This window comes from Entelurus aequoreus, linkage group LG26 (assembly GCF_033978785.1).
Source record: "Entelurus aequoreus isolate RoL-2023_Sb linkage group LG26, RoL_Eaeq_v1.1, whole genome shotgun sequence".
Lineage (NCBI taxonomy): Eukaryota > Metazoa > Chordata > Actinopteri > Syngnathiformes > Syngnathidae > Entelurus > Entelurus aequoreus.
The window spans coordinates 28306049-28318548 of NC_084756.1; the positions used below are offsets into that span (position 1 = coordinate 28306049).

Here is a 12500-nt window from a genome sequence, read left to right on the forward strand (position 1 = left end):
ATGTTTAACGCATGTATCAGGTTGTAATTTTATGCATTTTCGAAATAAACTCAAACCATAATCATAACATATAGATTCCTTTCTTCCATGAAGACAAGAATATGAATTGGTGAATTGCCTGATTCTGATGACTTGCATTGATTGGAATCTAACAGGATTTACAGTAGTGCTGATAACTTCCACATTTTCGAATTTACATTGTGTAGGAGAAAAAAAGTCCTCCTTTCTGTCCAGTACCACATGAAAGAGGTTGGTTTTTGGCGTCTTATTTGTCCACCTTCCATATTCGATTTTACACCCTTTACAAGAAATACATTGACTGCAAACCCCGTAGCTTGCGAGCTTCTGTGCGCTAACTTTATGAGACTCTCATTTTGTTAGCGCAGGCGGGATGGAGCAGCACTTTTAATGTGAAGACAGGGACTGTGCGGTCGGTCATTAAGCTTGTGGCAAGTGCCGCACAGGAGTCTGTTGATATAAAAAGTGTTTCTCGCCTTACCGTCGGTCGTTTTTTTTCTTCACACTGAGCTCGCAGCAGCCAGCGTCATCTCACAAGAGCCTCGGGTGTCGCAAGTGTCAATCAAGTGACGGACGCTAATTTTTAGGACTATTTTTTTAATGCCTGGCAGGAGATTAACTGACACACCCTCCGCAATCGACGTAATGGGCACGCCTGGTGTAACTGATCCTAGTATAACATTTTTCCCTGTGTGTATTGTGTGTGATTCAGTGCGGCGACCCCTTTCAAGATTCAGATGTTGTTGTGCTCAACGGCACTAAGGAAGATGTGGAGAAGCTGAGGGAGAAGATGGAGCAGAGACGAGTCAAAGCCAAAGCTAAGGTGAGTTTGGTTTATAATAGGGTGCAAGTGCATTAGTTAAGCAAGATATGACATTTTACTTACTCCATTGTAGTATTCCAATCAGTGTATTCCGTCTTCCCCTTTTTAGAAGTCAAAGAAGAGCAAAGCCGCTGAAAGTGTGTCCACCTCATCAGAACCAAAAGGTTTGTGTGAACCATGCAGTCGGATTTGTGATTCATTTATTGGTTTACTACAATACAACGACAGACTCGCCTGGGGAAGTTAAGGGACTGCGTTCACATCAGCTGCAGATTTACATAAACAAAACAAAGACTTTACATGCCCGTTTGTGTTTTTAAGCTCCGAATGGACTTTGGAATGTTGTATTGAAATGCCCTTTTGCAAATTACAAGTGAAATATTCTACCGAACAACCCCGTGACCCACCGTCGTTACCAAGTCTTCCTGTATCTGTGGTAAAGAGGACCAAATGACTTCCTGCACATATAACGCCTCTTTTCGGCTCATGACAGTCTTTTTAACCAATTTTTTTCAACATTACAACCTGAGTATGTTTCTACTGAACCCTATAATGCAAATAAGTTATTAATAGTGAAAAACCATTGATAACTTATTAATAGTTGTTAATGGTTTTAGCAATAAATGAATGACAATATGGCGTATCGTGAAAACGTACATAAGTATGAATAGGAAGAACTAAGACCAAAAAACAAACATTACTGTGATGCACCAGGTAAATCCCTCATTTCGCTCAGATACATATAATATATTGGCTATATTAAATGTGTGGGGCTGACGGTCGACAAGGAAGAACATTCTCCATGCTGGTGCATTTTCCCTTGATCCATTACTAGATTTATTTCTGGCTAATGTTTAAACTCCAGTTTCCATGCCTGTGTAGTCATGGATTGTCAATTTAACTGGGGACCACAGACCCTTTAGTATAGAACATTATCTAAGGAGCCCCTTATATTCGTCATGCCGATTTTAAATAAATACATAATTGCCATTTGTACTAGATGGCATACAATACACTTCTCTAAAGTGGGCTGGCTCAAGGTGGAGGACAGAGTTAAACAACTTGCACTGAGCCTAGTCTATAAAATCCGCTACACCTCCCTGATACCGAAGTACATGTCAAACTACTTCCTTAACGTAAATGACCGCCATAACCACAACACCAGGGGGAGCTCCACTAACCACATTAAACCCAGATTCCGAACTAACAAAGGTCTTAACTCATTCTCTTTCTATGCCACATCAATGTGGAATGCGCTCCCAACAGGTATAAAAGAAAGGGCATCTCTATCCTCCTTCAAAACCGCAATAAAAGTTCACCTCCAGGCAGCTACAACCCTAAACTAACACCCTCCCCGGATTGCTAATAATCAAATGTAAACAATCAAATGCAGATACTTTTTCTTTTTCTTATGCCTTCTGATCTCTCTCTCTCTCTCTCTCTCTCTCTCTCTCTCTCTCTCTCTCTCTCTCTCTCTCTCTCTCTCTCTCTCTCTATGTCCACTACTTGATGTCCATATCCCCCCCCTCCACACCCCTGATTGTAAATAATGTAAATAATTCAATGTGATTATCTTGTGTGATGACTGTATTATGATGATAGTATATATGATAGTATATATCTGTATCATGAATCAATTTAAGTGGACCCCGACTTAAACAAGTTGAAAAACTTATTCGGGTGTTACCATTTAGTGGTCAATTGTACGGAATATGTACTTCACTGTGCAACCTACTAATAAAAGTCTCAATCAATCAATCAATCAATAAATTTCAAACATTTCAACCGAAATACTTCAGACCTGTTTCATAGTTATTACCGTATTTTTCGGACTATAGGTCGCAGTTTTTTTCATAGTTTGGCCGGGGGTGCGACTTACACTCAGGAGCGACTTATGTGTGAAATTATTAACACATAACCGTAAAATATCAAATAATATTATTTAGCTCATTCACGTAAGAGACTTGATCAGTGGTTCTGAACCCGGGTTCGGTGACTCGGCTTCAGGGGTTCGGCGGAGCCTCCGCCGCGTAGGTCAGGACACACCCGACTCATTGTGTAAATAAAAACTTCTCCCTATTGGTGTATTATGGATACCCTCAAACAATGTTTCCTCTAATTTTCCATATGCGTGAGCAGTGTTTCCCATAAACTGCCAAGATACCTGTGGCGGTGGGGGCGTGGCTATGGGCGGTCACCATGACATCATCGAGTAATTTGCATCATTTACTACAATGATTTGATTTTCTCTAAAAAGGCTCAAAAAATGTATACTTACTAATTAATAATAACAGTTTTGTTTTAAACGTCCATCCATCCATCCATCCATCCATTGTACAATATTATTACAACACTTTATGTACATATTTATATACAGATTTGAACAATAAGTTATTCACTGAAATATATTTATTAATTGTGGTTCTTACAAAAAATATATCTTATAAAATATAAAAGCTAAAATGTCTCTTAAAGCTCTGCCCCTTTAATTAGTGCATACTAAATAATTTAACTTTAGCTTACTACTACAACCATATTATTTACCAGCAACATAAAGTGAAACAGAGGCAGAGGTGTCCTGCCACAGTCAGTAACAAATAAACAGAAAATAGTAGTGGTGGTAGATAGACACAAAGCTTCATCAAACATCTGATCCACTGAACAAAGAGCTCCAAAAATCTTGAACTTTAGACTGCCATCAGTTTCACTCCCTACACTTAACCATGTGTTTCCTACTGCCTGCAGACTTTGCACCCTTTGTTATATACACATGTTGTGTTTCTAATATAAATACATTTAATAAAGTCAAATACAAATAAATTAATAAATGATAAATGGGTTATACTTGTATAGCGCTTTTCTACCTTCAAGGTACTCAAAGCGCTTTGACAGTATTTCCACATTCACCCATTCACACACACATTCACACACTGATGGCGGGAGCTGCCGCATGGCAGTGTCAAAGCGCTTTGAGTACCTTAAAGTTAAAAAAGTTAAAGTACCAATGATTGTCACACACACACTAGGTGTGGTGAAATTATTCTCTGCATTTGACCCATCACCCTTGATCACCCCCTGGGAGGTGAGGGGAGCAGTGGGCAGCAGCAGTGGCCGCGCCCGGGAATCCTTTTTGGTGATTTAACCCCCAATTCCAACCCTTGATGCTGAGTGCCAAGCAGGGAGGTAATGGGTCCCATTTTTATAGTCTTTGGTATGACTCGGCCGGGGTTTGAACTCACAACCTACCGATCTCAGGGCGGACACTCTAACCACTAGGCCACTGAGTAGGTCACTAGGCCACTGAGTAGGTCACTAGGCCACTGACGTTAGAAAAGCGCTATCCAAGTATAACACATTTACCATTTAAAAGTGAACATTATAGCAGGTGTTGTGCACCCAATGTGAGGGATTAACCTGTTTTTTTGGTCCTAGTCCTTCCTATTAATAGTTATGCTCTTTTTAACAATACGCCATATTGTCATTGATTTATTGCTAAAACCATTTCGCTGTCCACCAACCTATGGCTTGCGGACCCCACTCAAAGAATCCTTGGTATAGATCAGGTTACCGTATTTTTCGGATTACAAGTCGCTCCGGAGTCGCACCGGCCGAAAATGCATAATAAAGAAGGAAAAAAACATATAAGTCGCACTAGAGTATAAATCGCATTTTTTGGGGGAAACTTATTTGATAAAATCCAACACCAAGAATAGACATTTGAAAGGCAATTTAAAATGTCTAAAGAATAGTGAACAACAGGCTGAATAAGTGTACGTTATATGACGCATAAATAACCAACTGAGAACGTGCCTGGTATGTAAACGTAACATATTATAGTAAGAGTCATTCAAATAACTATAACATCAGTATTTCCCATAAACTGCCAAGATACCTGTGGCGGTGGGGGCGTGGCTATGGGCGTGATCACCATGACATCATCGAGTAATTTGCATAATTTACTACAATGATATGATTTTCTCTAAAAAGGCTCCAAAAATGTATACTTACTAATTAATAATAACAGTTTTGTTTTTGTCATGATCCGTGGTCCGGATCATGTTTTGTTTAGTTATGCTGTTAGTTTTGGACGTCCTTAGTTCCTGGTTTCACTTCCTTGTTTTGTTTTGTTTCCATGGTTACTCATTAGTTTACACTTCTCTTTTGTAAAGTAAATCTGAACAGCCTATATGGGCATCTACATCAACTATATGATTTGCCTGAGAAGCTGGGCAGGACAAACAAACAAAACAAAAAAAAAAGTTTATTTTTTTATTTTTTTAATTTCTCTATTTGTGGCGGACGTAATTCTTTCGTGGCGGGCCGCCACAAATAAATGAATGTGTGGGAAACACTGAACATATAGAACATGCTATACGTTTACCAAACAATCTGTCACTCCTAATCGCTAAATCCCATGAAATCTTCTTCCTCTGTGTCGCTTCTAAACAACTCTGCCAACTCCAAAGGTAGACAATGCGCCGCTTCCTCTTCTATAAATAATATTATTTGATGTGTTAATAATTTCACACATAAATCGCTCCAGAGTATAAATCAAAAACTATGAAAAAAACCTGTGATTTATAATCCGAAAAATACAGTAATTCTACCTGGACGAGCTGTGCCTTAGTGTGTAGGTAGCTTTACTTCCTGTCGCTGATGTCATGTTGTACTTTAAACAGCTGAGTAGTGCAGTTTTGTATAGGGAAACGATTATTGTATGCAGACAGCATGTTTTGAGAAAGCGCTAACTTTTACCTGCCGGAAGTTTCAGCTGTCACTTTATCTTTCATCAGAGTGGTTGTTGCATCCTGGTGTGGCGTGTGAGTATGTACACGACATATCAGAAATGATAAAGAAGCACACAAGATCGCACTTATCACTATGCACGCACAGAGAATAAATGAGCCGAACAATATCATTTTTGAACATGAACATACACCACAAAGAAGATGGTAGCATTCGAACCACAGGATACGGAAAACCCACATTCAACCAAGTAGCTCCTTTTGACAACAGAGCATCCCACTACAGACAAACTCTCTATTTAGACCAGATCAGCATCATAACGGACAATAAAGACAAGACAGGAGGAAGAAAAACACATACAACACACACTCACAGGTTAAAAATTAACAGAAAAGCAAAACAATGAAGTAACAGACAAAAATAAATAAGGAAATGAACACTCTACCTTACATTAGAGGAATAACACTCTGAAGTGACAACCAAAACTGTCAGCAGGTAAAAGTTATCTCCTACTCAAAACTATTTGTCAGCATACAAGAATATTTTCACGAATATTTAAAGAAGACATGGACTACGTTTTCACTGCAGGCCAAAGTGGCCCAAATGGGATTTTTTCGAAATCCGATTTTTTCCAGCTGACTGCTGAGATTACAAGTAAAATGTGGTCTTTGTCAGACTCCAGTATAAACGCGCACAGGCTCCAATGTGGTCCCAATGTGGCCTCGACGTCATTTGCATGCGCAGTTTGATAAAGTAAAAACCAAGGAAGTTGACTGGATTCCGTAAATTAACAAGGCAGTCGCTTCTACCACGAAATAAAATACAAGTTACCACACCTTAACAATTAGTGTTTTTTACGTGAAATTAAAGTGATATACCGTATGAATGGATATACAGTCGCGACCAAAAGTTTACATACACTTGTAAAGAACATAATGTCATGGCTGTCTTGAGTTTCCAATACGATCGTGGCCAAACAGCTCAATTTTTGTTTCATCTGACCATAGAACTTTCCTCCAGAAGGTCTAATCTTTGTCCATGTGATGTCAGATGAAACAAAAAATGAGCTGTTTGGCCACAATACCGAGCAATATGTTTGGAGGAGAAAAGTTAAGGCCTTTTAATCCCAGGAACACCATGCCCAACGTCAAGCATGGTGGTGGTAGTATAATGCTCTGGGTCTGTTTGCTGCCAATGGAACTGGTGCTTTAAATGGGACAATGAAAAAGGAGGATTACCTCCAAATTCTTCAGGACAACCTAAAATCATCAGCTCGGAGGTTGGGTCTTGGGCGCAGTTGGGTGTTCCAACAGGACAATGACCCCAAACACACGTCAAAAGTGGTAAAGGAATGGCTAAATCAGGCTAGAATTATTTTTATGGCTGTAAAGTAGAGGAGGCACAGACATCAGCGTGGATCTACGTTAGTGTTATTTTTTAACTCACCTACATAAACAACTTGTAACAATGTAAGCAAATACGCCATTTCCGGTCCTTCAACAAACGCTATTTCTTCGGATTCAAAGTATGTAATACATATGCGCACAGATGCCCAAAGATGACGTAAAAAAGTCGCAATCGTATTGAAGTCTCATTTTCGTTTACACTGCAGTCATATTTGAAAAGATTAGATTCCAATCCGATTCGGACTACCTCCTGATGCGAAATGAGCAGATTTAAAGCACTTTGAATGTTTAGCCTGGCAAAAAATATCCGATCTGTGTCACTTGAGGGCAAAAAAATCCGACGAGGGTACAGTGTAAACGGGACCATGATGAACACAATCGATCTAATGTAGTTTCAACAACACTGCCTCTGCTGGTTTCAGCCAACTAGTGCACTCCCATTTCGCCTCTTTTCAATTCCCTTCCACACAATTGATTATTAAGCCCATCCCTCATATCAACAGGAATATTTTGAGGTTATTTTATTTTATTTTTCAACTAGTTTGATTTTACAAGAAGTACTATTTAATGTCTTATGATTGCTTTAATTAATACTCCACCAAAAATAGTGTATAACTACTATTTTATGTTTTCATTTAATTTTATTTCAGGGGGTCTTCATACCCAATGTCAATTTACACTCTTGATTTTGTCCTATTTATTGTGCATGGTGTATTTGCTGTGTGTTGTGTTAATGACAGAATTTTTTTTTCCTGTTGTCAGTCTTGAAAAACAACATTTACAGTATGGTTTGCTGTAATTGACATTGCTTATGACTTCTGTTCTGCAGATGACACACAAGGGATGGTAGCACAAAACGGCGAGGGACAGAGCGGCAAGGAAAGCAGCCAATCGGTTACTGGTACATGCCATTTTAATTACATTTTATTTACAACTAGTTTTTCCGGTTGGTCATTGCATTGCAGCCTTTCATTCAAATGGCCATCGGACAGCTCCCTTACTAACGTCCAAGGGACTTTACGAACGTCATCGCCATCTCTGTTTACATTCTTCCTTCTAGAGAGCTGATGCTGCGGGTGCCGTCGTCCACTCAGTCAAATGTCCCACATGAGAAAATAAAATTTAAGACCTGCTCTATGCAAAATTTTTAAAAAATTCTCCCATTAAGCAGATCAGACCACAAGTTAGTCAAACTCACACCTGAATACAAATCTGTTGTTAAACAACAGCAATTTACAGTGAGGACATTAATAAAGTGGTGCATTCGAGGCCACTGACTGGGATATATGTATATATATTAATTACTTGTAACTTTACTTTTTGCATTAACATAACAATTTCTGCTACCATATTACACGGAGTTTATTGAAATGCTTGTAAGTAAATTCTTAAGTTCTATATTTTATAAAAACATACTTATAGAACTTGTTTTCCTATATTCTATATTATATTACAATATTATTATGTATATTACATATTATGTACTACATACACTGTATTATGTTTAGTTTATATTTTTTATTATACTTTTTCGTTATTTTTTTTTTTCATTACACATTTCACACAGACAATTAATGTGTGTGTGTATATATATAATAATGTGTGGGTGTGTATATATATATATTTACGTATATATCAGACTCAGAAATACTTATATATAGTAAAATATGACACACACACATATATATATATGTATGTATATATATATATATATATATATATATATATATATATATATATAGTATGTGTGTATATATATGTATATATGTACGTATATGTATGTATATATGTACGTATATATACACATATATAGTAAAATATGACACGTGTATATATATACATAAACATATGTATATATACACATATATAGTAAAATATGGCACACACACACACATATATATATATATATATATATATATATATATATATATATATATATATATATATATATATATATATATGTGTGTGTGTGTGTGTTTACGTGTGCGCATGTATATGTATATATACAAGTACATATATATGTACATGTGTATATATATGTGTATGTACATGTATATATATATGTATGTGTATATATATATATTAGGGCTGCAACAACTAATCGATAAAAATCTATTATAAAAATAGTTGGCTATTAATTTAGTCATCGATTCGTTGGATCTATGCTATGCGCATGCGCAGAGGCAATTATTTTTTTAAATATATATATATATTTTTTTAAAGAAACCTTTATTTATAAACTGCAACATGTACAAACAGCTGAGAAACAATCTAAATAAGTATGGTGCCAGTATGCTGGTTTTTTTCAATAAAATACTGGAAAGGATAGAAATGTAGTTTGTCTCTTTTATCCGATTATTATTCGATTAATCGAAGTAATAATCGACAGATTAATCGATGATCAAATTAATCGTTATTTGCAGCCCTTATATATATATATATATATATAATACAGACAACGCTAAGACCAGACGTTGTGATGTGGTCCTCAGCTGCTAAGAAAGTCCTCATCATTGAACTAACCGTGCCATGGGAGGAGGGAATACCAGTAGCACATGAGTTCAAACGGTCAAAGTACAGCGACCTGGCAGAGGACTGCAAGGGGGGAGGCTGGTCTGCGTCCATTCACCCCGTGGAGATCGGATGCAGGGGCTTCGTAGGAGGTTCTGCGACCCGGCTCCTGCGTGCGGCGGGAATGACCGGTTACAGCCTGAGGAGGGCCATTAAGGAGTTGGCAGAGGAGGCAGAGAAGGCAAGTTTCTGGATGTGGCTAAGAAGGAGGGACAACACTTGGGGCTCAACACCCCATTGACGTCCGTTGCAGGGAGTGGCGCGGGGAGACGTCCCCGCTTAGCCACTGCCCCCCCACCGCGAGGTGTCCTGGCTTGGGGGCGAAACATCAGTGAACGGTGGCACCAGCTGACGACCCTGCAGCTGACCTCGAAGTGCACTGGAGGAGGTGCGACAGGCAGAGATGCCAAGCAGTTAGGTCTGTACTTATTAATTGACACTTCTGGGGAACCAGCGACTACTGTGAAAGAGCAGTTGGCAGCCAGGAAAGTCTGGTGGGCAACCGGGAAAGACCGGTGGACGACGGGAGAGACCGTACCAGGAGTGGGCGGTTAGTCACCTTACCCACTTGCTTCCTCATGAGGAAGCACCTACAAACTGACTACGAAAAGGCATAAGAAAAAACAACCCGAAGGCCCTCCGAGAGGCGGGATGGAAGATGGGCCTATTCTGACGGATCAAACGGTGACAAACGGAACGGAAAACGACAATGAGAAGGTTCTCCGGAAGTGTAAATGCGGGTGGCAGAAGGTGACTTCTTTTAAAGGACTGCGGATTCATCAAGGGAGAATGAAGTGTGGGAGTACTCCCGACCAGCATAACCGCGCTGCTTCGGCAGGTCAGACGGAAGAGACCCAATGCCAGGTGACAAACCACAGTGCAGAGGGTCCCAGCAATGCTGAGGGGGAAACGGCAGTGGAAGCAGGAGGGGAGATGAATGCAGCACCCGAGAGCGAAGCTCATGCAGTCCCCCAGAGAGTTGCACAGTCAGAGAGCCAACGCAAACATCCAGAAAGGCGCAAGAAGATCAAGTGGCCGAAGGCAAGCAACCAAGCAGAATGGCGCAAGCTTGACGATCACCTGAGAGGGGTACTGGAGCATTCCCTGCGAGGGACGGTTGAGCGTAAACTAACCTCGCTGAGTAACATCATTTATGAGGAGTGCAGAGAGAAGTTCGGAGAGAGCGCGACCAAGCGAGCCACAGCCCAGAGGCACAAAGGACGGAGGGAGAGGGAAATCAAGGGGCTTATAACCAACAGGCGCCAGTTGCGTAAGAGGTGGAGGAAAGCAGCCGCGGAGGAAAAAGAAGGGCTCAAAGTGCTATGGGATGATCTCAAGCAGCGTCTTGCCAAGCTGCGTCGGGCAGAAAGACTCAGAAGGCGCCGGAAACGAAAGGAGAAGGAAAGAAAAGACTTCTTCAAGGATCCTTTTCGGTTTGCCCGTCAGCTCCTGGACGAAAAGCGAAGTGGCAAGCTGTCCATCGCGAAAGAGGATCTGGAACAACACATCAAGGACCAGTATACGGATGCAGCCAAAGATACACCACTTGGTTCACCAGGCCATGTGCCACGTCCAGAGCCCCCAGAGACCCCATTCGACACTTCCCCACCTAGGCTGAGCGAGATTAAAGAAGTCCTTAAGAAAGCCAGATCAGCCTCTGCACCAGGACCAAACGGGCTTCCTTACAAGGTGTATAAAAACTGTCCGCAAGTGACCACAATCTTGTGGAAGCTCATGAGTGTTGTGTGGAAGAAGCAATCCATTCCAGCGGAGTGGCAAGAGGCAGTTGGAATATTCATCCCCAAGGAGCAAAATTCAACCAACATCAGCCAGTTCAGGTCAATCGCCTTACTGAACGTGGAGGGAAAAGTATTTTTCTCTGTCCTGGCAAAAAGGATATCCAGCTTCCTCAGCAACAACTGCTACATCGATACAAGCTGTCAAAAAGCCGGACTGCCAGGCTTTCCGGGGTGCATAGAGCATGCATCCGTGATTTGGGATCAGATACAGCGTGCCAAAAGAGAGAGGAGCAACCTCCACGTGGTATGGCTCGACCTGGCAAATGCCTATGGCTCAGTACCACACAAGCTGGTTGAGTTTGCCCTGAATTTCTTCCACGTTCCTGTGTGTGTCAGTAACATCATAGCCAAGTATTTCAACAACCTACACATGTGCTTCTCAGTAGATGACTACATGACAGGATGGCAGCGGTTGGAAGTGGGAATTGCCATGGGCTGCTCCATATCACCAATCCTCTTTGTGGCTGCATTTGAAGTGTTACTCATTGGAGCAAGGCAAATGGTCAGAGGCCTGAAAACACCGTCAGGAGGAAGACTCCCCGCTCTGAGAGGTTTCATGGATGATGTGACAAGCATCCTACAGACCGCCCCATGCACAGCACGACTCCTCAAGCGTTTCGACGAACTGACCGTCTGGGCGAGGATGAAGATAAAGCCTGCTAAGTCCAGGAGCCTGTCCATCAGGAAGGGTGTGAGAGATGACAGGACAGTCTTCACAGCAGGAGGTGAGAAGATTCCACTCCTGGCAGAGCAGCCCATCCGAAGCCTCGGGAGGGAGTATACAGCAGAGCTTTCGGACAGGCAGATGGGGAGGGTGGTCCAGAAACAACTAAAAGAGGGGCTCGTAAGGATCGACGGCAGCCAACTTCCTGGGAAGCTGAAGGTTTGGTGTTACCACTTCACACTTTTCCACCGCGTAATGTGGCCGCTGAAAGTAGCCGAAATTCCATCTTCTCAGGCCAGCAAGATGGACAGCATCGCCAACGGTTATATCAGGAAGTGGCTGGGCCTCCCCCGCTGTTTCTCGGACACAGGTCTTTTCGGCAAGAACATTCTGCAACTTCCTCTGAAGTCAATCAATCTGGGTCACAAGCAGGAGAAGACTCGCCTTGTACTGGAATTGAGGGAATCAAGAGA

The 12500-nt window shown here is 41.1% G+C and overlaps 1 protein-coding gene across 1 annotated transcript in view; it reads left to right on the top strand.

The window, feature by feature from the left end:
• Positions 1-12500, top strand: part of rtf2 (replication termination factor 2) — a 50389-nt gene that overhangs the window by 32153 nt on the left and 5736 nt on the right. Inside the window, exons 6-8 of the mRNA XM_062038332.1 lie at positions 731-841; positions 951-1005; positions 7823-7894. Coding sequence (XP_061894316.1) covers positions 731-841; positions 951-1005; positions 7823-7894 — 238 coding nt within the window. The remainder of the gene's footprint in view (positions 1-730; positions 842-950; positions 1006-7822; positions 7895-12500) is intronic.